Raw genomic sequence first — 26,568 nt, 5'->3', positions numbered from 1 at the left:
AGGGATTGAACCCATACCTCCTGCACCAGAAGGCAAAGTCCCAACCACTGGACCACCAGGGAAGTCACCTAAAAATTATTTTTAAGTTGAAATTTACTACGGATTCTGAGCTTGAACTAAAAAAAATTGACATTTTCCTAAATTAGAAAAAAAAATGAACATATTAAATCCTAATTAAGTAAAGAAAATAACTAAGCAGTTAAACTCACAGAAGGGCTACAGTAGCATTTTCAAGGGCTCAACTCTGCTTCTTCGAACTGAAACCACTGATCCCCCGGTCCCCATCCACTCCCACATTCAAAGGCATGATAACATGAGCAAAAGTACTTTGAGGGGAGATATGTTCACCCGACACAGTTTTTTTCAAATACATATTTTTGTTTGCATATTGATGTTCAGTGTCTTCTGGCACAAAATCTGCTTAGCACAGGGAAGCTAATTCATTGTTAGGTTTTTGGCTTAAACCCTGTATTCATTATGTAAACTCCTTTTTTCCACATAACCCTCCAAGGTTTGATGAAAACAGATTCCTAAACATGTCCAACCTGCCAAACAGGAATAAAAGCTTCCAGTGGAAGCATAACGCTCCTTTAAAATGGGAGTGTTGTAGCTTGTATGAGCATATTTCACTCTTGGAAAGAAAAGAGATCATGTTTCGTTTCAGGAAGATGTATGCTTCAGGTAAGAGACTGAAACAAACCTTCTATACTTAACTGAATACATAGGAGAATGTTTGAATTCAAATGTATTGCTGAAGTGAAGTAGCTCTTTAATTATATTGCAAAACTTAAATGGTAGATGAGTTTCAATTCTCAGTAGGTTTGTAAATATTTTCCAGAAGACAGACCTTTCCTGAAGAACTGACTGCACCTTGATTATGCCTTCTCTTCCCCTCTCCTTCCCTCTCTCTCTCCGACTGACCCTACCGACTGCACTGAGATCATTTCCTTTATATCATCTCTTAACTGCTCACTTTCATGGCTGTCCGAGTCTTGGGCCAATTAGTCATGTCTGCTGGGAGATCTTTTCTTTGTGCACATTTTCTTCAACGTCTTGAGCCAGTGCCTGTAGTCTATACACTGTGTGCTGCTGATGACTCCAGAAAGGAATTCTTATTAAATGAAGGGTGGATATTCTTAACAAATGGGCTCCAAACTGACAAGAGTTCCTGCTGAGGAAGCAGCTGCTTTCTTTCTGTTCTGTTACTCCATACTGGGCTCCTGTCCTGTTCTGTCTGCCTATCTCTGTACTGGCAGCTCATGAAGACCAATATAAACAGGGTATGGGACCCAACTGTCCCCTTACATTCTTACCTGGCAAACAATTACATTTCTGATACTTGAGTTTGAAGATAGAAATGATAGGCCCCACTTTAAAAAAAAATAATCATAATATACATGTGATACCATTAAACTTTCAAAATTAATTATCTAATTATCTAATTGCAATATTGTATATCTAGTAACAGACAGAGAAGGGTTCAAGAGCACGTTGCCTACGTTATAAATAACATCATCTACATCATTAATAGCATCAAGAGCTTGGATTCGAATCAAGATTTTCTTATTCCAACTCAAGGGTTCTTTCCATGACGTATTACTCATACTGCCATTTACACAACATACAAAGCAAGTCTGTGAAATGAGCATAAGGAAAAGAGTATTGTGATTGAGCCGGGAAAATAAAACAAGATAGCTTTCTTCATCCAGCTCCTATAGAAAAGGATCATATTAAGTAGGTGAGTTCACAGATGGAATGAACAAGCTCATATGTTGCCAGGATGAAACTTCAGGCCCTGATTTCAAGTTATTTTCTGTTGGAGCTGGAATTGTTTTGGTTGTGAGGAAGCCTTCTTTAAGTAAGCAAAAAAGCAGAGTATAATTCTCTTGGAGCTTAGAAATAGTCATTTCCTGTATAGAAAAGTATTGCATTGTATTTCTAACTAAATTACTACCTTTTTTTCTTAATTTATGATCTGATGAAAATGATATACCACAATCATAGCAGAAGATGAATTATAATTATTTAGGTATAAATCAATTTTAACTGCTATCAGCCATTAGCTATAGTCCTTTTATGACACAATTTTCCATTTTAAGTTATTATCCTGTATTTTTTTGTTGGATGTAGTATTTTCAAGAATTATTTTCAGCTACAGAATAAGGGTAATGTGTATCTTTGAACTTCTCTTACACAAAATGCTTTTCTTGACCACTTTATTTTGTATTTCTAAATATTTTCCAACTTTATTGTGATTCTTTTTCTTCTTGAGTTATTTAGAAATGTTTTTGAAGTTGAAAACATGAGTTCTTTTGTAAATTATCTTCTTTTTACTAATATTTAACTACATGAGAGTCAGAGAGAATAGTCTATGTCATACTGACTTTGAATTATGTTAAAAGTAGCCAAATATACCATCAGTTTTCTTAAGTTATACATGTCCTTGAAAAGAACATGTAATTTCCATTTACTGAATGCAATATTCTATATATGTTCATTACATCAAGCCTGTTAATTTTTTTCAATTTTTTATATGCCTAATGATATTTTTGTCTAATTGATCTATAAATCATGTGGGATTTTTATTAAATCCTTCCATTATGAAGGTGGATTTGTCAGTTTCTCTTGTATTGATAGAACTGTAATGTGTTGTGTTATAAATTTTGAAGGAATTATTTTTAGTACATATCTGAGATACCCATCGGGTAAATTGAATCTTTTACTTCTATAAAATGCTCCTCTTCACCTCCAGACATTTTTTTGGGGGGTGGGGTTGTTTGGTTGATTGATTTGTGGTTGTTTTTGCCGGTAAGCCTGTTTTAAATATAACCACACCAGGTTTCTGTTGTTGCTGTTCTTACTATTAATATTTGCCTGGGATATCTTTTTTCCATCCTTTTAATTTTAAACAATACTTATCCTTGTGTTTCTGGTATGTCTCTTTGGTTTTTTCCCCCCTTATAAAAACAATGTAACAATCCAGAGATTTTATATAATATATTCAGTCCATTTACATTTATGGATTTCTGAAATACACTTTTTCATTCCTACCATCTTAGAGAATGTTTATATTTGTACCATTTCCTATGTTTTACCTGTCACCATTGGACCCTCTTCCTAATTAATCAAGTGTTGTTGCTGGTTTTCTGGGGCTTTTTTCATTTGTTTTTCTCTTTCTACTTGTAGAAAGATACACCCTCTATTATCTTAGTGGTTATATCTAAAAATTTAACATGAATTCTTGAAAAGTCTAGTTATCTATATCTATACTTCCTCCTAGACAATACAAGCAACTTAAGAAATCTGGATCACCCGATCCCAATTTATATAGCCTTGTGGCCTAGTATTTAATTATATCTAATTTATTTTGATCTCTATATTTGAAATTATTACTATTTGTACAGCCAATATCAGTTTAGAATTATCAACATATTTACCACAATCTGTATTCACCATTCCTTTCTGAGAACATGATTTTATTTTGTTCTGCTTCTTGAAAGACAGGCTTACATTCCTCATCAGATTCCTCCCCCCCCATCATACTGGCTTTCTCTTTTGTTGTGATATTTTTGCTTAGTTTGCATTCTAATTACCTTCTTAAAATTGTGCATCTTTGAATAGGAGACAGAGATGATTCTGAGACAGCTACTTCTTGAAGGACTGTGTGTGAGGGAAACCAGGAAATTAGCTGTGTGAGCAGTTAGCCTGGATTCAGATCTGTGTTCTACACTTTCTTATTAACAATCTACCTCTTGGGTAGGCATCCTCTGGGACAGAAAGACATCTACCTGTCTCACAGTGAAGCTCAGAATTTCATGGTCAGATGGACCAAAGGCATTTGTTTGTCTTCAACTGCTTGAAATCAGTGTCACCACATTTTTCTCCTCTATCTTTTCAGACTAATATTCTCTAAAAGCATGCATGGTGGCGTGGGGAGGCAGGGTCTGCACACTTGCTCACTCAGCAACCCTTGTCCTCATTACTTGGAGAATTCTCTTTCTTAGGGTCTTCAAGATGATGTTCTTCTCCCACAGTATTAATTCTATAAGCATCAGATAGGTTACTTCTTCATTCTGTGTATGTGCACATGTGTGTGTGAGTCTATATGTTTGTGTATACACATACAAGCCTGTGTATTCTACCTTCAAGAAGAAAAAGGTGAGAAATGAGTGATATGTGTGTTTTCCTTTGATCTATTCTCTCACCATTTGGGCTCTGTTTGAACCCCCTCAGATGTACCTTGACTATTTTCTAGCTTCTAAGGAGCTTTCAATTTATCCAAGTTTAAGGAACTAAAATGGAATAATTCCATACACCCATACCTAGTTTCAGATTATCAAAATACATTATTACATACACATATGTGCATGCATACATGACCATGCATGCTCACATACGTGTGCTCACACGTGTGCGTGCGCACACACACACACACATCCTTAGCAAAATCTTCTGTCAGGAGGTTTCTTCATCTTTGTCTCAAACTTATGGTGATTTTTATATAAGAATTCTGTACGCTGTTCAATGCAATTCACCATTATTAGCCACATTCTGCTACTACTTTATAGCTCATTATTTTCACTTGGTTGGCACTCAGACTTGAAGAAGGAAAAAAAGCATCTTTCTCTAACATGCATATAACATTCAAAATTACCTGCCTATATGATCTTTAATACTTTCAGCACCATCCACAGACATATCGCCAGTATCTACCATGGTGACTGATCTAGTAGAATATGTATTCAATAAATTTTTATTTTGTGAATAAAAGGACACAAACTGTGATTGCCCCAAAAAAGCAGAACACACACACAGAGGCACAATTTTTTTCTGATCTTAGAGACAGAAAGTAAGGTACAGATCTTTCCTATACCTTTCATAAGACTTAACCTTAATTTTCCTTTTCACTGAGTGTTCCCATAGCTGGCCTTTTTACAAGCAGGAAAACAATCAACTTTAGTAAATTGTAATTTTGCTGTTTGTATTAATTTTCATTAATTTGTATTAATTTCCAATGACTTTGCCAACTAAGTAAGCATCTTTGCTATTTCAAATTATTTTTAAACTTATACTTGAGAGTTACCAAATAGTTTTCCACTGCTAAATGTAACAACAGAATAATACATATACTATTTCTTAAAATCATAAAACCGTAAGTAGCATCCAAAATAAAAATCAAGACTAAAAACCTTCCTGATATATATTTTGAAAGAACAGTACTTGGTTTGCTAATCTTTATATTTCAATACCATCTAATTAATTTTCACCCCATACATTAATTTTGTAAGTTACTACAAATCAATAATGTCTTATACTAGTTTTCTAAAAGATTACATCAAAATCACTGGCATCAAGAGTGGGTTGTTGAGTTGATCCTTAAAATATAATAATCTTCTTTTTCTGATGAAAAGAGTTGATTCCAACTCTTCCACTTCCTACTTATATAGGAACTCTGCGAGATGTTTACATTCTTTGTGCCTCAATTTCCTCTAAAATGAAGATAATAATAATGCCTATTCAAAAGACTGTCATGAGGCTTATGTTTTGTATGAGGATTAAAGAGGTTAAAAGTAGAAAGCACTTAGATAGACCAATACCTTGCACATTCTAAGTTAGAACTCAATAAATGTTTGCAAATGTAATTATTAAATTACATTTTTTCTTCCTATTCAGCATTTTCCGGAACATATTCTAAATGACAATCTTCCAGAAAATATGGAGTGTGACTGGAAGAGGTGTGGCCATGTCTGGGCTTTCCATTCTTCTGTTAACAGGACATAAAGTTAGGTTCATGGTTCAGTCTGTGCTAATCCTAGTACTTCATCCTCTGCCTACCACCGACCCCTGGGATTTACCCAAAGGATGTGCATGCAATTCAAGCTAGTCAATCAAATTCCTGCTTAAAATTTTTAAACGTACATCATTTGCTATGCAGGAAGGACATGTTTCCCAGAAGCCTCTACCCATATTCCTGATCCTGGAGGAAAAATCCATTTACTGTAGAAAACACAGAAGCCAATATACTGAGAAAGGAAGAGAATCAAGAGAGAGAAAGAGAGGCTTCGTTGTGACAGTGTTCACATCCTCAATTCACATCACATTCCCTCCTGTATTGACCTCTGCCATTTGTGACCAAGAGTCCTGACCAAAACAAAAATGCTCTTAAAAAGTATCCTGAGTAAATTAGTTTTAAAAGTATTGCAAACTATAGCCCCTTCTTGAAATTCTACAAAGCATACTATGTTATCACAAAGCATAGTAAAACCTCTATATATCAATACTTCTAGAATAATTTTTTTTAAAAGGCAGGCCTACCTTACCATAACTCAGCATCTCTCAAACATACCTAGACATTTTTCCTGACAGCTTCTTGTAGCAAATGACAAACTTGTGTTTCACAGAATAAACCTGTGTTTCACAGTTGTTTTGAGACCACAGATATAGAAGTCTCATGATTCCACATTATAGATCTTTATTCCCTATATAAAGATAGTTGCAGCGAGCGGGGGCTACTCTTCATTGCAGTGTGAGGGCTTCTCATTGCAGTGGCTTCTCTCGTTGCAGAGCACGGGCTCTAGGCGCGTGGGCTTCCGTAGTTGTGGCACGCAGGCTCAGTAGTTGTGGCTCACGGGCTCTAGAGTGCAGGCTCAGTAGTTGTGGCGCATGGGCTTAGTTGCTCCGTGGTGTGTGGGATCTTCCCAGACCAGGGCTCAAACCCATGTCCCCTGCATTGGCAGGTGGATTCTTAACCACTGAGTCACCGGGGAAGTCCCCATGGCAGGCAGATTCTTAACCACTGCACCACCAGTGAAGTGCCCCTTTTTTGTTTGTTTTTTGCTGTCAGAAACCAGGAAAGAGCTAAAGAGGATTATCCTTAATAATAAGAAAGTCAGGTGCATATTGTGGGGCTGGACAGGCACACAAGGACAAAGTGGGGGTGTCCTTATGAGGGACTGACGAGCCTGGCAAACAGTCCCTTCCTGCTCTTGGGCCTCCTCTGGCAGTTCTGAGGAAGAGGGTGTGCAGGTTCCTCTGAGGTGGTCCTTGGTTGGGAGGATTGTAATTTGTACTTAATGGTGCTAAGATTCTTTTTTATCCAAATGACTAACCAGGTGTGCCTACCCCATCTATTAAGTAACCCAATACTTTCTCTATGTCTAACTTAAACTAAAAGTGATATATGCTAGGGTTTGTTCATGTATTTTCTCTTCTACTTCTTTGATGTGTAAGTCTAAAACTGCTCAATTTCTACACTGTTTTAACTATTGTGTCTTTAAAAGGTGTATTATTTTTCCAATCCCACCAATTTTTTTTCTACCCTTTTCTTTATCAAAAGTGCCTTAGAATCAGTTTGTCAATTTCGCAATTAAGGGTTTTGAATTAAGTTTATAAATTCTTCCAAAGTTTATTTATATTTTTACAACTTTATAACTTCTCATGTTGAATGTCTCCATATATCCTAAGGATTTAACACATTATCCATACATAAATATATCATCTATACATAATAAAGCTATTCTCCTTTCTAATGGTTACATCCTCATTTATCTTACTTTATTAGATAGAAGTCCTAAAATAATTTGATAGAAGGAATAATTATCCTATTCTTGATTTGAAAGAGAAAGCTAATAAGCGTTTCCTCATTAAACAAAATTTGGTTGTTAGTGTGTACAAATTATTTTTTGTATTTTTAAAGTATTTTCTATTCACTCATAGTTCACCATTTAAAAAATCATGAATGGGGCTTCCCTAGTGGCGTAGTGGTTGAGAGTATGCCTGCCGAAGCAGGGGACACGGGTTCGTGCCCTGGTCCAGGAAGATCCTACATGCCGCGGAGCGGCTAGGCCCGTGAGCCATGGCCGCTGAGCCTGCGCGTCTGGAGCCTGTGTTCCGCAACGGGAGAGGCCATAACAGTGAGAGGCCTGCATACCGCAAAAAAAAAAAAAAAAAGAATGGATAAAAAAATTAAATCCAAAAAAGTTTTTTGCTGCTATGATTTATTAATGAACTATTTATTAGAAGATTCAATCTTGGAAAGATGAAAAGGAAAAACATATAAAATATAAGTATAAAATTTAATAATAAATTGAGTTGGTTACAAAATCCCAGAGGTGTTCATTAATTCACCACTAAAAAAGTATACATGGGGGGGGACCTTCAAGACGGCAGAGGAATAAGACGTGGAGATCACCTTCCTCCCCACAAACACATCAAAAATACATCTACATGTGGAATAATTCCTACGGAACACCTACTGAACCCTGGCAGAAGACCTCAGAGTTCCCAAAGGCAAGAAACTCCCCACATACCTGGGTAGGCCAAAAGAAAAAAGAAAAACCAGAGACAAAAGAATTGGGATAGGACCTGGACCTCTGGGTGAAGGAGGAAAAGTTTCTACACACTAGGAAGCCCCTTCACTGGCGGACGGGGGCGCGGGTTGAGGGGAAGTTTTGGAGTCACGGAGGAGAGTGCAGCAACAGGGATGCAGAGGGCAAAGCGGAGAGATTCCCACACAGAGGATCACTGCCGACCAGCCCTCACCAGCCCAAGAGGCTTGTCTGCTCACCTGCCGGGGCGGGTGGGGGCTGGGAGCTAAGGCTCGGGCTTCAGAGGTCAGACTCCAGGGAGAGGATTGGGGTTGTCTGCGTGAACACAGCCTGAAGGGGGCTAGTGTGCCACAGCTAGCCAGGAGGGAGTCTGGGAAAAATTCTGGACCTACCTAAGAGGCAAGAGACCATTGTTTCACAGTGCACTAGGAGAGGGGATTCAGAAAACCGCCTAAATGAGCTCCAGAGATGGGCGCGAGTCGCTGCTATCAGCGTGGACCCCAGAGACGGGCATGAAACCCTAAGGCTGCTGCTGCCGCCACCAAGAAGCCTGTGTGCGAGCACAGGTCACTATCCACACCTCCCCTACCCAGAGCCTGTGCAGCCTGTCACTGACAGGGTCCTGAGATCCAAGGACAACTTCCCCAGGAGAACACATGGCAAGCCTCAGGCTTGTTGCAACGTCATGTCAGCCTTTGCCGCCGCAGGCTCGCTCCATGTTCTGTACCCCTCCCTCCCCCCGCCTGAGTGAGCCAGAGCCCCCTATCAGAATCCATTTACCCCTGTCCTTTCTGGGTGGGGAACAGACGCCCTCAGGAGACCTACATGCAGAGGCAGGATGAAATCCAAAGCTGAACCCCAGGACCTGTGAGAACAAGGAAGAGAAAGGGAAATCTCTCCCAGAACCCTCAGAAGCAGCGGATTAAATCTCCACAACAACTTGAGGTTACCCTGCATCTGTGGAATGCCTGAATAAACAACGAATCATCCCAAAACTGAGGTGGTGGACTTTGGGAGCAACTGTAGACTTGAGATTTGCCTTCTGCATCTATTTTTGTTTCTGGTTTTATGTTTATCTTAGTTTAGTATTTAGAGCTTATTGTCATTGGTAGATTTCTTTACTGATTTGGTTGCTCTCTTTCTTTTTTTTCTTTATATATATATATATATTTATCCTTTTTCGCTTTTTGTGAGTGTGTATGTATATGCGTCTTTGTGTGATTTGTCTGTATACCTTTGCTTTTACCATTTTTTCTGGGTTCTGTCTGTCCATTTTATCTTTTTTTTTTCTTTTTTAGTATAGTTTTTAGTGCTTGTTAACACTGGTGGATTTGTTTTTGGATTGGTTATTCTCTTCTTTCTTTCTTTTTTATTACTCTTTTATTTTTTTACTTTTAATGATTTTTAAAATTTTTTTATTTTAATAAGAGTTTTATTTTATTTTGTTTTATTTCTTTTGTTTTTCCTCCCTTTTCTTCTGAGCCATGTGGCTGACAGGCTCTTGGTACTCCAGCCGGGGGTCAGGCATGAGCTCTGAGGAGGAAGAACGGAGTTCAGGGCATTAAACCACCAGAGACCTCCCACCCACGTAATCTCAAATGGCGAAATCTCCCAGAGATCTCCATCTCAACAGTAAGCCCCAGCTCCACTCAATGACCAGCAAGCTACAGTGCTGGACACCTGATGCCAAACAACTAGCAAGACAGGAACACAACCCCACCCATTAGCAAAAGGCTGCCTAAAAGCATAATAAGGTCACAGACACCCAAAAACACGCCACCACATGCAGTCCTGCCCACCAGAAAGACAAGATCCAGCCTCATCCACAAGAACACAGGCATCAGTGCCCTCCACCATGAAGCCTACACAAGCCACTGAACCAACCTTAGCCACTGGGGGCAGACACCAACAACAGGAACCACGAACCTGCAGCCTGTGAAAAGGAGACACCAAACACAGTAAGTTAAGCAAAATTAGAAGACAGAGAAATACAAAACAGATGAAGGAACAAGGTAAAAACCCAGCAGACCAAACAAATGAAGAGGAAATAGGCAGTCTACCTGAAAAAAAATTCAGAATAATGATAGTAAAGATGATCCAAAATCTTGTAAATACAATGAAGAACATACAAGAAATGTTGAACAAGGACCTAGAAGAACAAAAGAGGAAACAAACAATGATGAACAGCACAATAAATGAAATTAAAAATTCTCTAGAAGGAATCATCAATAGAATAACTGAGGCAGAAGAACGGCTAAGTGACCTGGAAGATAAAACAGTGGAAATAATTACCTCAGAGCAGAATAAATTAAAAAGAAGGAAGAGAAATGAGGACAGTCTCAGAAACCTCTGGGAAAACATTAAATGTACCAAAATTCAAATTATAGGGGTCCCAGAAGAAGAAGAGAAAAAGAAACGGTCTGAGAAAATATTTGAAGAGATTATATTGAAAACATCCCAAACATGAGAAAGGAAATAGTCAATCAAGTCCAGGAAGTACAGAGAGTCCCACATAAGATAAATCCAAGGAGAAAAACGCCAAGACACATATTAATCAAACTATCAAAAATTAAATACAAAGAAAAAATATAAAAAGCAGCAAGGGAAAAGCAACAGACAACATACAAGGGAATCCCCATAAGGTTAACAGCTGATCTTTCAGCAGAAACTCTGCAAGCCAGAAGGGAGTAGCAGGACATATTTAAACTGATGAAAGGGAAAAACCTACAACCAAGATTACTCTAACCAGCAAGGATATCATTCAGATTTGACAGAGAAATTAACCTTTACAGACAAGCAAAAGCTAAGAGAATTCAGCACCACCAAACCAGCTTTAAAACACATGCTAAAGGACCATCTCTAGGCAGGAAACACAAGAGAAGGAAAAGACCTACAATACAAACCCAAAACAATTAAGAAAATGGTAATAGGCACATACATATCGATAACTACCTTAAATGTAAATGGATTAAATGTTCCAACTAAAAGACACAGACTGGCTGAATGGATACAAAAACAAGACGTGTATATGCTATCTACAAGAGACCCACTTCAGACCTAGGGACACATACAGACTGAAAGTGAGGGGATGGAAAAAGATATTCCATGCAAATGGAAATCAAAAGAAAGCTGGAGTAGCAATTCTCATATCAGAACAAACAGAATTTAAAATAAAGAGTATTACAAGAGACAAAGAAGGACACTGCATAATGATCAAGGGATTAATCCAAGAAGAAGATATAACAATTGTAAATATTTATGCACCTACCATAGGAGCACGTCAATACATAAGGCAATGCTAACAGCCATGAAAGGGGAAATCAACAGTAACACAATCATAGTAGGGGACTTTAACACCCCACTTTCACCAATGAACAGATCATCCAAAATGAACATAAATAGGGAAATACAAGCTTTAAATGATACATTAAACAAGATGGACTTAATTGATATTAATACAACATTCCATCCAAAAACAACAGGATACACGTTCTTCTCAAGTGCTCATGGAACATTCTATAAGATAGATTGTATCTTGGGTCACAAATCAAGCCTTGGTAAATTAAAGAAAATTGAAATCATATTAAGTATCTTTTCCAACCACAACACTACAAGACTAGATATCAATTACACGAAAAAAATCTGTAAAAACTACAAACACATAGAGGCTAAACAATACACTACTAAATAACCAAGAGATCACTGAAGAAATCAAAGAGGAAATCAAAAAATACCTACAAACAAATGACAATGAAAACACGATGACCCAAAACCTTTGAGATGCAGCAAAAGCAGGTCTAAGAGGGAAGTTTATAGCAATACAATACTACCTCAAGAAACAAGAAACGTCTCAAATAAACAACCTAACCTTACACCTAAAGCAATTAGAGAAAGAAGAAGAAAGAAACCCCGAAGTTAGCAGAAGGAAAGAAATCATAGAGATCAGATCAGAAATAAATGATAAAGAAATGAAGGAAATAAGAGTGAAGATCAATAGAACTAAAAGCTGGTTCTTTGAGAAGATAAATGAAATTGATAAACCATTAGCTAGACTCATCAAGTAAAAACGGGAGAAGACTTAAATCAACAGAATTAGAAATGAAAAAGGAGAAGTAACAACTGACACTGCAGAAATACAAAGGATCATGAGAGATTACTACAAGCAACTATATGCCGATAAAATGGACAACCTGGAAGAAATGTACAAATTTTTAGAAAAGCACAAATTTCTGAGACTGAACCAGGAAGAAATACAAAATATAAACAGACCAATCACAAGCACTGAAATTGAAACTGTGATTAAAAATCTTCCAACAAACAAAAGCCCAGGACCAGATGGCTTCACAGGTGAATTCTAACAAACATTTAGAGAAAAGCTGACACCTATCCTTCTCAAACTCTTCCAAAATATAGCAGAGGGAGGAACACTCCCAAACTCATTCTACAAGGCCACCATCACCATGATACCAAAACCAGACAAAGATGTCACAAAAAGAAAACTACAGGCCAAAATCACTGATGACCATAGATGCAAAAATCCTCATCAAAATACTAGCAACCAGAATCCAACAGCACATTAGAATGATCATACACCATGATCAAGTGGGGTTTATGCCAGGTATGCAAGGATTCTTTAATATATGCAAATCAATCAATGTGATATACCATGTTATCAAATTGGAGAAAAACCATATGATCATCTCAATAGATGCAAGAAAAGCTTTCAAAAAAATTCAACACCCGTTTATGATAAAAACCCTCCAGAAAGTAGGCATAGAGGGAACTTACCTCAACATAATAAAGGCCATATATGACAAACACACGGCCAACATCGTTCTCAAAGGGGAAAAACTGAAACCATTTCCACTAAGGTCAGGAACAAGACAAGGTTGCCCACTCTCACCACTATTATTCAACATAGTTTTGAAAGTTTTAGCTGCAGCAATCAGAGAAGAAAAAGAAAAAAAAATCCAAATTGGAAAAGAATAAGACTGTCACTATTTGCAGATGATATGATACTATACATAAAGAATCCTAAAGATGCTACCCGAAAACTACTAGAGATAATCAATGAATTTGGTAGAGTAGCAGGATACAAAATTAATGCAGAGAAATCTCTTGCATTCCTATACACTAATGATGAAAAATCTGAAAGAGAAATTAAGGAAAAACTCCCATTTACCACTGCAACAAAAAGAATAAAACACCTCCTAATAAACTTACCTAAAGAGACAAAAGACCAGTATGCAGCAAACTATAAGACACTGATGAAAGAAAGTAAAGATGATACAAACAGATGGAGAGATGCACCATGTTCTTGGATTGGAAGAATCAACATTGTGAAAATGTCTATACCGCCCAAAGCAATCTCCAGATTCAATGTAATCCCTATCAAACTACCAATGGCATTTTTCACAGAACTAGAATGAAAAATTTCACAATTTGTATAGAAACACAGAAGATCCCGAATAGCCAAAGCAATCTTGAGAAAGAAAAATGGAGCTGGAGGAATAAGGCACCAGGACTTCAGACTATACTACAAAGTTACAGTAATCAAGACAGTATGGTACTGGCACAAAAACAGAAATATAGATCAATGGAACAGGATAGAAAGCCCAGAGATAAACCCACACACATATGGTCACCTAATTTTTGATAAAGGAAGCAAGAATATACAGTGGAGAAAAGTTAGCCTCTTCAATAAGTGGTGCTGTGTAAACCGGACACCTATATGTTAAAGAATGGAATTAGAATGCTTCCTAACAGCATACACAAAAATAAACTGAAAACGGATTAAAGACCTAAATGTAAGGCCAGACACTATAAAACTCTTAGAGGAAAACATAGGTAGAATGCTCTATGACATAAATCACAGCAAGATCCTTTTTGACCCACCTCCTAGAGAAATGGAAATAAAACCAAAAATAAACAAATGGGACCTAATGAAACTTAAAAGGTTCGCACTGCAAAGGAAACCATAAAAAAGACAAAAAGATAACCCTCAGAATAGGAGAAAATATATGCAAATGAAGCAACTGACAAAGGATTAATCTGCAAAATATACACGCAGCTCATGCAGCTCAATTAGAAAAAAAACAACCCAATCCAAAAATGGGCAGAGGACCTAAAGAGACATTTTTCCAAACATATTCAGATTGCCAACAAACACATGAAAGGATGCTCAACATCACTAATCATTAGAGAAATGCAAATCAAAACTACAATGAGGTATCACCTCACACCAGTCAGAATGGCCATCATCAAAAAATCTACAAACAATAAATGCTGGAAAGGGTGTGGAGAAAAGGGAACCCTCCTGCACTATTGGTGGGAATGTAAATTGATACAACCACTATGGAGAACAGTATGGAGGTTCCTTAAAAACCTAAAAATAGAACTACCATACGACCCAGCAATCCCACTACTGGGTATATACCCTGAGAAAACCATAATTCGAAAAGAGTCATGTACTACAGTGTTCACTGCAGCTCTATTTCCAATAGCCAGGATATGGAAGCAACCTAAGTGTCCATCGACAGATGAATGGATAAAGAAGGTGTGGCACATATATACAATGGAATATTACTCAGCCATAAAAGAAATGAAATTCAGTTATTTGTAGTGAGGTGGATGGACCTAGAGTCTGTCATACAAAGTGAAGTAAGTCAGAAAGAGAACAACAAATACCATATTCTAACACATATATATGGAATCTAAAACAAAAAAAAAATGGTTCTGAAGAACGTAGGGGCAGGACAGGAATAAAGACGCAGACATAGAGAACGGACTTGAGGACATGGGGAAGGGCAAGGGTAAGCTGAGACAAAGTGAGGGAGTGGCATGGACATATGTACACTACCAAATATAAAATAGATAGCCAGTGAGAAGCAGCCACATAGCACAGGGAGATCAGCTTGGTGCTTTGTGTCCACCTAGAGGGGTGGGATAGGGAGGGTGGGAGGGAGTCATAAGAGGGAGGAGATATGGGGATATATGTATATGTATAGCTGATTCACTATGTTATACAGCAGAAACTAACACACCACTGTAAAGCAATTATACTCCAATAAAGTTGTTAAAAAAAAGTATACACACAACATACTTTTATTTAACACATAAATGTCCACATCTACTATAACATCTCTAGAAATTGCCATAAGATCATCTTGATGTTTTTTACCCTATATTCTGTTTTCTGATACTAGATACCTCCATTACCTATTCTGCTTCATTGGGAGTGTGTGTGTGAGTGTGTGTTTCTGTGCTTGAGTTATATGCTTGGCAACACTTTTCTCTTAACTTTGATACTTTTCATGTTTCTGTTACAAAAACCACACAACTAAAAATTACATATTTGGATAATGTTTTTTATTCCAATTAACTATTTATACTACTGCTATTAGAAATGCCACTGATCTTACTTGCCTCATTCTGGTTTTTATTCTTAATACATACTTTTCCCATTTTCCTGATGAGTATAATGCAAATGTTACCAAATTTTGATTCTTCTGGTGGTTTGGAAGTTATACACACTGTTCTTCTTCAACTAATATGTCTCTGTGACACATTACAACTATATATTTGTACAAATAATTATATATGAATTAATTTTTTCTTAATCACTGTTGAAAAGGAAATAGCATACTTCAATCCCCTTTCTCCTTTTAAGGCAGAAAATTTAGCATGCCTTTCAGTTTTGGAATGGTCTATGATTTCTCATCTAGCTTATTAATACCAAACAATCTTTGCAGTTATTATATTTAAAATTATGTTTTTAATAATTATTTAGACTAAGTCAACATTAGGTGATTTATTAAAAATTTTAATAGATCTTTATTGGAGTATAATTGCTTCACAATACTGTTTTAGTTTCTATTGCACAACACAAAGAATCAGCCATATGCATACACATGTCCCCGTATCCCCTCCCTCTTGAGCTTCCCTCCCATCCTCCCTATCCCATCCCTCTAGGTCATTGCAAAGTATCAAGCCAATCTCCCAGTACTAATATCTACTCTTAGGTCCCTAATCTTGAGTTCTTATTTTTGATTAAAAGTTTGTCAACCGGTGCACCTTTTCCATTATAAGGGTACAAAGATTTCTGAGCACTTACATACATGCAAATATGTTTTAGCTGTTTTCACATATAAATGGCAAACTGAATGACTGACATAAAACATATTTACTCTCGAAACTATGTAGCTACTGTCCCCTTGTCCTGGGACAGTTAGTGTTTAAAGGTGAAGTCTATGTCCAGACTAACTTTCCTTTATTTATTTTTTCCCTCCTCTTCCCCTCCTCCTTTAAAAAGTTTACATACTTTACATATTTCTTTAATTTTTCCTGGTTGTATGTGTGTCATATATGTATTCAGGTTTGATATGCATATGCAGAGCTTTATTCAGCCCAGTTAGATTTTTTGGCAATCTTCAATATTACCTCTGTTTCATTTCAATAATATGATGTCAGATGTCCTTTCTTTGACTTCTGCAATTTCAAGAGTACCTCTCATTCATTTCTATCACTAGTTCCTTTTCCTCTGTATTCATAGAGTGGTTCTCAATGTTCATCTCAAAATTTCATTTTCTGCTTTGTCAATTCTGCTTTTAATGAATATTTTAAATGTGTCACTGAATTTTTAGTTTCTTTACATCTTAGTAGCTCATTAAGCCCCATTTTTATTAACATATCCCTTTTATCCATCTCCTCCATATCTTTAGTCTTAATTTTATTGTTATATTATTTCAAATTTTATTTTTATATCTTATTTCACTGAACACATTTCTTAATTTTATAAAAACAAAAATGCTTATGTTTTTATAAAATCTACTTAGGTGTACTATAGCATATATTTTTCAAAAACGCCTTGTGTCTTGTCAGTTATTTTACTTCTTGCAGAATATTTTCACATCTCTAATTTGATTTTTTTCCAACTACTCATCCTTTAGGAATGAAGATTCTCTCCACTGATTACTCAAAAATAACATTTGTAGTTTCTTCTGGTTACTCTCGTTTTCCTGGTTGCTGTTAAAACACGTTTCTCAGATTTTTAGCTAGAGCAATGGTAAATGTGAACAGACTTAGTCTAATTACTGGTCACTGGCAGTCACTTAATTTCTCTAAATTCTGTACTTCACCAGTCTTGCTTCTGCAGTCTAGTTGACTACTTTGAGAAGGTAAGCATTTTTCTAGGTAATTGTAAACAATGTATAGTTATTTTGCCAGAAGCGGTCTACCTTTGTACTTTCTTACGGCACTTCCTTTTTTCACATTCTCAGATGCAGCAAACCAAATGCTTAGCCACTGTAGTCTCTGAATATTTTGCATTAATACAAATTTTAGTCTTAGAAAACATGTAGAAAGGGGGATGGTAAAGTGGCCCTGCCTGTAGATACCCTTCTTTGGGTGGTGGGGAGAGTTGATACGATTCTAGAACTCCGAGTCAGGCAGTAGCAAGGAAATTGGTCATCTTCTTAACACTGTTCAGACTGGTAGATTTATTCTCCTTCAGATAATAAAGCAAGTCATATCCTTAAGATAATAAAGAAAGTGCCATCCAGGTTTTTTTTTTCTTTCTATTTCAGATTGATCTGCTTTGTCTTATATATGGTAAAAATTTGGGTAATCAAATGAATGGTTGCCAGTCTTTGTTGCTGGCAATGTTATACAATGAATAGACTTTTTCATTTTTTTAATATTTGGTTAATTTTTTAAGTCACACACTACCAGCCAGATTCCATTTAAAGAAAGTCAACTGGACTGATTTTAAAAACCTCAATTTATTTTATTATTATCATTATTCTAAGATTAGGGAACTGAACTCATTTACTAAGCTCACAGTCTGTCAACCAGCTTTCTTTTTCCACAATTTACAAGCTTTTTCAGGTTGTTTTAAAGTTTTCTGATTTTGCCTGTTTTTTTCATTCAGCCTTTACACACTAATTCATTTAATTCTTATACAATGTTGATTTTTAGATGCATTCCTATTGTTGTAGCTCTTATGCAGTGAATCATATGATGTACACCTTTCAGATGTATGTTTTATTTATTTTCTAAATTGAAGTACAGTTGATTTACAATGTTGTATTAGTTTCAGGTGTACAGCAAAGTGATTCAGTTATACACACATATATCTATATTCTTTTTCATTATAGATTATTACAAGATATTGAATATAGTTCCCTGTGCTATACAGTAGGTCCTTGTTTATCTATATTATATACAGTAGTGTGTTTATGCTAATCCCAAACTCCTGATTTATCCCTCCTCCCCTTTCCCCTTTGGTAACTATGAATTTGTTTTCTATGTCTGTGAGTCTGTTTCTGTTTTGTAAATAAGTTCATTTGTATCATTTTTTTAGATTCCACATATAAGTAATATCATGTGATTTGTCTTTGGCTGACTTACTTCACTTAGTATGATAATCTCTAGGTCCATCTACATTACTGCAGATAGCTTTATTTCATTTTTATGGTTGAGTAATATTACTTTGTGTGTGTGTATACACACACACACACACACCACATTTTCTTTACCCATTCATCTGTCGATTGACACTTAGGTTGCTTCCATGTCTTGCCTGTTGTAAATAGTGCTGCTATGAATGCTGGGGGGCCTGTATCTTTTCCAATTAAGAGTTTTTAGCTTTTCTGGATATATATCCAGGAGTGGGATTGCTGGATCATATGGTATCTTAATTTTTAGTTTTTTTTTTTTTTTTTTTTTTGCGGTACGCGGGCCTCTCACTGTTGTGGCCCCTCCCATTGCGGAGCACAGGGCTCTGGACGCGCAGGCTCAGCGGCCATGGCTCATGAGCCCAGCCGCTCCACGGCATGTGGGATCCTCCCAGACCGGGGCACGAACCCGTGTCCCCTGCATTGGCAGGCGAACTCTCAACCACTGCGTCACCAGGGAAGCCCCATGTATGGAAAATTTTGTAAATTATATTAGTATAAAACAATGAAGCGTCTCATATTCTAAACAGGTAACTTTGATATGCTTCAAGTTATTTACTAAAAACATACTAATATTTGCTGTTATTTTAAAAAATTAAATATTTAAATTAAACAGATAATTTTAAGAACTAGAGCTGAACTGATTAATGTTTTGTATTCCATATCTGCTCAAAGTAAAAGGAGTGACAGAAATACCAACTTGTAAAATGTGCAGTGGGAAGTGTTTTTCCAGTTGAGATTTAATCTATGCAAGATGCATTGTTGATTTCTTTAGCCCTCTTCACTTCCTTTTCCAAAAGGGAACCCTGGCTCTCCAAGGACTCTGCTTCTTTGTAGCTCTCCTGTGGAAGCTGTTCATTCTCCCATGCCCCTCATACCAAGGAACAGGAGGCAAGGACAACCAGGGTCCAATAACATCTTGCTCTCCTAACGGTGTCCCTTCTACTTACTGACATCCTCTGACCTTGTTCCTCCACATCCATTAAGGACTTTTGCTCCTAGTTACACCTGGTTCAGCATCTTCATTTCCCATTCCAACTCCAGGCCTCCCAGAGAACTTCAAGTTCTCCATTATTTTTCCTTTTAGTAATACAACATCTGTCTTTCTTCCGGTCTCCTGGCAACACAATAAGGAACTACATTTCCCAGCCTTCCTTACAGTTATATATTCAGGCCAATGTATGTGAGCAGAAGTGATATGTGCAACTTCATAATCAGGTTCTTGAAAGGAAGCCACTTGCCTTTCACTTCTTTTCCTCTTACCAGGACCAGAAGTGGACAAAGTGAAGTGATAGTGGCTTATAGTTCCTCTTCCTACCTTTCAGGTTATTTTGTACTTTTTCTTTTTAGATTCATTCATTAAATATTGGTTTTCTCCCACACTGGGATTCAAGTGGGATTCACTGGATAGCAAGAAATCAAGCTATCTATTCCTTTTAAAAAATTTTATATTACCAACTACATAAAACAAATGTATAGCTTAATGTACTATTATAAATTGAACAACCTTCTAACCACCCTCCATGTCAAGAGATAAACCTTTCCTGCCATCCAAAAGCCCTCCATTCACCCCTTACCATACCTTTCCTCTCCCCAAGAACAACAGCTCTTCTGATGTCTCTTCTGTACTTTTCTATATAGTTTCATTATTCAAGTGTGTATCCCTAAAGTGCATGGCTTTGTTTTACCTTCTTTTTTGTGGGGAGGTGGGGTGTAGGTGTGGGTTTTTACAGTCTTTTTCAATTGATGTATTTCATCCCCCTTTCCTTTTTTTTCCCTTCTAATTCATTTGTTGAAGAAGCCAGCTTATTTTTCTATATCAATTTCCATCCTGATTTAGTTTAACATGTCTCCTCTACCCTGTGTTTCTTGTGCATGGTGATTAGATCTAGAAGCTTAATCAGATAGATTAAGGTTAGATTTTCTGGCAAGACTTCTTCATGGTAGTTTTGAATTCTTTGTCAGAAAGCACAAAATGCTGGCTGCTCCACTTTTTGTGATGTTAGCAACCACCAATGCTTTATGCCTAGATTTTATAATTCATGACTTACTGTAAAATATTGATAACCCAACTTCATCATTCTTTCTTTACTTATGTTTTGCAATACTTGTACAAAGAGAAACTTTGCCTCATCTATTACTTAGTTATCCAGTGTTCATTTCATATAAAAAAGACAAAACATGTTTTATTGTGTATTTTATTAATCCTGTGCTGTACAAAGGCAATTAATTAATTGTATGTGTGTATGTGTATCATTATGAATTCATGCACTTAACATGTTTGATATGTTTTCATCCATTTCAGTTTATTATACTTTTAGGCCAATGTGAGCCTTTTCAAGCTGGTGCTCAACTTCTATTGGTGCATCCTTGTATTCTGTAATAGCTTCCTTATTAACTAAAATAATAGGATATCATATGCTCATCTTACGTTAGCTGTCCTTTTCTCAAAATCAGGTGGTACTCCAAGTAGGCTTCTTTCTTTTAGGAGGAAGTGGTATTTCAAACAGTCTGGATGGTAGGGATGTTCACTGCTATTAAGATAGGCATTATTTCTAGGCCTTTCCAAGGAAAAAAGCTATGGATAGATAATTATAGATTTTTTTTTAAAACCTGATGAGTTTGTTCTGATACTTTCAGGTATAATTTTATACTACTAAGATTACTGGTTCTTAAGGGCACTGGGAATGCCAGAATTATTCATTTGTTTTACCTAGTATTACATACAAGTATTCTAAGGATAACAATTCTAACACAATCACCCATATGATTAATAAAAAGTTTTCAAAAAATGTGTATATGTTCTCTTCATTTCCCCTGCCTTTTATTAAAGCTGAACCCTATCTACATTTTCAGTGCAGACAGCCATATTAAACTGTCTCCATATCCCTCATCTATTTGAGTTCTTCAAGAAAATATGTATATATTCAATACCCATCGGTAGTCTTAATGTTGATGTATCTGTCATTTTGATTATCTGAAGCTTATTCTTCAGTAGCTGATTAATAAATAGTCCATAAAAACAATATTCCCTAAGTTGTTGTGTGGCCATGGCAGTTTGAGGAATTTTAATTTGGAAGTCAGTTTAAGTGAACACATATTCTTGGTTCACAATTTATTTTCTTGTATATCTTAAATATATAACTCAATTTTCTTCCGGCACAAGGTGTTGCTGCCAAAAAATTTGATGATAATTCTCTTTTCCATTTGGTTACAAGACTATGTTAGTCTTTTCACTACTCTAACTCAGCAGCTAGTACTCTGTTCCCAACAGAGTACCTTTTCACATCTTCACCTTTCTACCATCTTCTTCATCTTTCTTCTTCTGGATTACACAGTTTCTTTATCCCATTTTTCCTATTCTTGTTTTTCTTTCTTCTTATTTTTCTCCTTGACTTTTCACAAATAATAGTCTCTGTCTGGAAAACAAAGGACCTCCTCTTCCTTGTCCCAAACCTGTCTGGAAAACTGCTACTCTTCCTTCCATCAGTTTAGGAATCTTCTCTTCCTGAAACCTTACCCAACTCACTTTGATAAACTGCAACTGTCTTTTCCTAATACTATTGCTTAAAGGTTTAATGTAAAGGATTCCTTTGAAAACCAAATAAGTTATTGAAAATAACTCTCTAACTTACCCATTCATTACTAATAGAAAATTCAATAACAGAGACTTAAATAGGGGATGGGGACCTAAATATTGGTTGCAGTAGAAAAAGAAAACAGCAGCCACTACTGCTTCGATCACATAAAAATTCTCATAGTGCTGATTTTTCAGAATAGATTTGTCTCACAATAGGTGAAGCACTGTTGGTTCTTCCCAAATACCACTAAGCTGCATTTATGGAGCCCCCAGGATTGGGTCTGAGGACCTCCTCCCTTAAGAGTTGATGTCATATTCCTTGACTGTCCGTGTCCTCCCCTGAAACAGGTTTCATTCCCACTAGATCATTTCCCCCAAAGTTGTTACATCAGAGCTGGAGGCTGACTTTCCATTGTCATATTTACTCCTAAGACACATTCAGAGGAACTGAATGAATTACTGTTTCAACTGCTTTATCATGTTTGGGGCTAAAAACTTAAGAATACTTAGGAATCAAAGTATTCTTGAAACCAGGTCTCAATGACCTGCATAAAATTATCTCTGATATATTGCATATTCTAAACAAGAACATACCCAATACATAAACCTTAAATATGTCCTTCATGAATTTTACTTCTGCTTTCTCTAAGGCAAAATAATCTTAACAATGTTCTATATGAAATTCCCCCAAACAAAATGAAGACTGCATCTGTTAAAGTCATTGTCATGTAATACCGTATTATAAATTTATGTCTGTGAGGTACTTGAGGGCAACAGCTGCGCTTTATCATTTTTATATTCCCAGTGCTTTGCACAGTACTTGACACAAAATCTTTTAAAACAGGTACTGAATAAATAAATGTGCAAATGAGTAAATAGAGGTATGAATAAATGAATTGATGTATTCAAGTCAATATCTCTCAAACATAAGCATAAGTGACAGCTTCAAATTTTCCATATACCAAGAGCTTTAGGCAGTCTAATAGGAAGTGAGTCTTCTATAGGATTATACATGACTAAGAAAATGTCAATTGTTCACACAAAAAGCCGTCTGATAAAGACTCCTTGGAAACTAATGTTTTTCCCAAGCATCTCTTGTTTGCACCTAGGTGAAAATAATTAGAGATCATGAAAATAATATGTTTACCTTACCACTCATTTCCAAATTAGAAATGGAAAAAGTAAGCTAGTGTAAATTTTATACATAATATAGATTAATTATATATACATTTCATTAAATTATATAAACACTATATATATATGTTTATATATATATAGTTGTGCTCTTCTCTGTATTCATTCAGCAAATTGATCTGAAAAAGATCATACTTATGTCTATCTAAAATATGAGTGTCTGCGTGATATATAAAATTGGCTCAGAAGATGGAGAGATGGGAATTTCAGGCCATGTGTCCAACTCAGAGTCTTCTCAGGACCCAGCTTAGCTCCTATAGATATATGGACTTACCCTCCACCTTACCAAAATACAGACGGTTTAGTTTGATTAGACTGTGACATGGCTTATGTTGGCATGATCTTTATCTCCCATGACATTAATATATATTGTAAAAACTGGTCAGTTTTCAATACCCACAATTTGTTATCTGAAGAAAAAGATCATTTTTCTTCAATCTCATAATTTATTCCTTTCACACTCTTCTCATCTCGCCCCTGCAGATATACTTATTCAGTAATGTAGCCGGGACTTTTTGGATCAAGAACAGACATTTTCAGAAAAGTTCTTTGTTCTTTTGTAAAATAAACATTTTTGTTCCCATTCTGAACACTGGGGCTATTTGAATGATATTTGCAACTTAGTAGAATTAGAAAGTGGAAGCAGCTGGCAGGGGCTGCCCTTTCTCTGATAGGTACCCAAATTTTGTCTCTACTTTTTCTTTGAAGACAATTGAGCAATTAACCCTCAATAAAAACAGATCTTTTGAAAGCCGAACTGAATAGAAAGTTATAAGCTATTGCAGAATACTAAGTTGTCATTACTAACACCTTTTAAACATCCCTGTTCGAATTAAGCTGAACTTACCAACAAAGAATGGAGAAGTGTCTTTCTGTGGTCTGCTATCCTTCTACTAGTCCCTGATTTTCCAGTCCATTCAGGAAGCAGATTCCAGTTTTCATGTTGTATTGATTTTTTATTGCCACTGTAACAAATGATCGCAAACTTAGTTACTTAAAACAACACAAATTATTATCGTATAATTCTGTCGGCCAGAAATACAACACAAGTCTCACTGTGCTAAAATCAAGGGCTGTGTTCCTTTCTCGATGCTTCTAGGGGGAAATCCATTCCCTTGCCCTTTCTAGCTTCTAGAGGCTGCTCACGTTCCTTGGCTCATGGCCCCTTTTTGCATCTTCAAAGCCAGTAAAAGCAGGTTGAGTCCTCCCTGAATATCTCTCTGACCTCTTCTGCCTCCTTTTCTAGTTTTAAGGATCCTTGTGATTATACTGAGCCTATTCAAATAATTTCCTATTTTAAGGTAAGTTGACTAGGAAACTTAATTCCATTTACAACCTCAATTCTTCTTTGTCACTTAAATCTAACATAGTCACAGGTTCCAAGGATTAAGATATGGGAATATTTGCAGGGGGGCATTACTCTGCTTACCACAGAGTAATGGTAAGCCATATTACTCTGCTTATAGATTTTTTTCTATAGTTTTGCAGAGTCTTATTTAAATCAGGAACCAATAGCCATGCCCTCTCAAGTATGACGTATTTGTTACCATGTTGTATGTATAGTTCTGCCTCAAAGTCAAGGTATATGACTTTTACTATTTCATGCATTACTTCATAATGCAGAATGCATACATTTACCAGCTAGCACTAAATCACATTTTTGTTTGCTTATAAACTAAGAAATAGTCTAGCTTCTAGATTGTGATGGTAAAGAGGAGACATAAAATTATTAGAAATCCCTTAAAATCACCAAATTTAATATTGAAAAAAATGAATCTGGATTGTTTTATTACATTTTCAATATGAATAAATATTTCTTATTCATTATAATGAGATTTTTTCAGACAGGCCTCTAACCCATTTCAAGTAACAGTGCTGCAAGAAATGCATGGAAAAATATTATTATTAATAAAAATTTTAAAGTTTTCAACTCTTTTCAGCAAAGATAGTTTGAGTTGAGTTAATGCTGTGTTTCAGTACCTAAATTCAGGCATGTTCTAGATGTCATATTAGTATGGCGTTATCACCCAAATGCTGTCTTCAATTCCTGTTTAAAACAAATCTGTGAACACAAACCCTAAGACCTTGGGTAACTTGATTCACCTTTCTGTGCCTCAGTTTCCTCATTTGTTAAATGGCAGTAATAATATCACAGGTTGAGATATGTTAATACATGTAAACATGTTTGTGTATATAAAGCAGTAGCTCAGAGCAAGTGCTCAAAAAATGTTAAGTATCATTATTATTAATAACAATAAGGTGGTATAGCTTAAGTGAATCTTTAATTTCAGCATTAGACCACTCATACTTCATTTAAAGACCTCCTTTATGGCTCTAGACAATTTTAAAACTAATTTAAAAACACTCAGTTCTCTGAAACCACAAAAAATTTAAAAGTCAACATAATATAGCCATATGTACTGTATTTAAGCTAAGCCAGAGCAGGCTAGGCTAAGGAAGACTGGAACAGGATATTAACTACGGTCATCAGAGTAAAGTCACACCTGCTGACAAATTCTGAGTTCCATGACAGAGATAGATGAAAGAGTATAATTTGCTATAAAGAAGCAGAGCTTTCACTACTAACGTGGAGGGGGAAAAATGGCAATTCCTGAAAAAGGGATTATGGCTAGATAATGTGTCTATGTGACCCATGTATTAGAATAGTTTAGAGTAACATTTTATACATTAATTTCCTAGTTAACACTTTTTAAAAAATATCTTTAATGGAGTATAATTGCTTTACAATGGTGTGTTCGATTCTGCTTTATAATAAAGTGAATCAGCTATACATATAAATATATCCCCATATCTCCTCCTTCTTGTGTCTCCCTCCCACACTCCCTATCCCACCCCTCTAAGTGGTCACAAAGCACCGAGCTGATCTCCCTGTGCTACGTGGCTGCTTCCCACTAGCTATCTATTTTACATTTGGTAGTGTATATATGTCTATGTCACTCTCTCACTTCGTCCCAGCTTACCCTTCCCCCTTAAGTCCATTCTCTCATCTGCA

At 36.3% G+C, this 26,568-nt stretch overlaps 1 protein-coding gene across 2 annotated transcripts in view; it reads left to right on the top strand.

Annotated features, from left to right (window-relative positions):
* The first annotated feature begins 614 nt into the window (after positions 1–614).
* PIK3C2G (phosphatidylinositol-4-phosphate 3-kinase catalytic subunit type 2 gamma) overlaps positions 615–26,568 on the top strand; it is a 360,629-nt gene continuing 334,675 nt past the window's right edge. Inside the window, exon 1 of one of the 2 annotated variants that reach the window (XM_060166784.1) lies at positions 615–681. In XM_060166784.1, coding sequence (XP_060022767.1) covers positions 616–681 — 66 coding nt within the window. In that variant the 5' untranslated portion in view covers position 615. The remainder of the gene's footprint in view (positions 682–26,568) is intronic. The other variant, XM_060166785.1, reaches the window with a different exon arrangement.

The sequence above is a fragment of the Lagenorhynchus albirostris genome, chromosome 11, assembly GCF_949774975.1.
Source record: "Lagenorhynchus albirostris chromosome 11, mLagAlb1.1, whole genome shotgun sequence".
NCBI lineage: Eukaryota > Metazoa > Chordata > Mammalia > Artiodactyla > Delphinidae > Lagenorhynchus > Lagenorhynchus albirostris.
The sequence above is the reverse complement of the archived record's forward strand: the minus strand, read 5'-3'. Positions and strand labels throughout refer to the sequence as shown.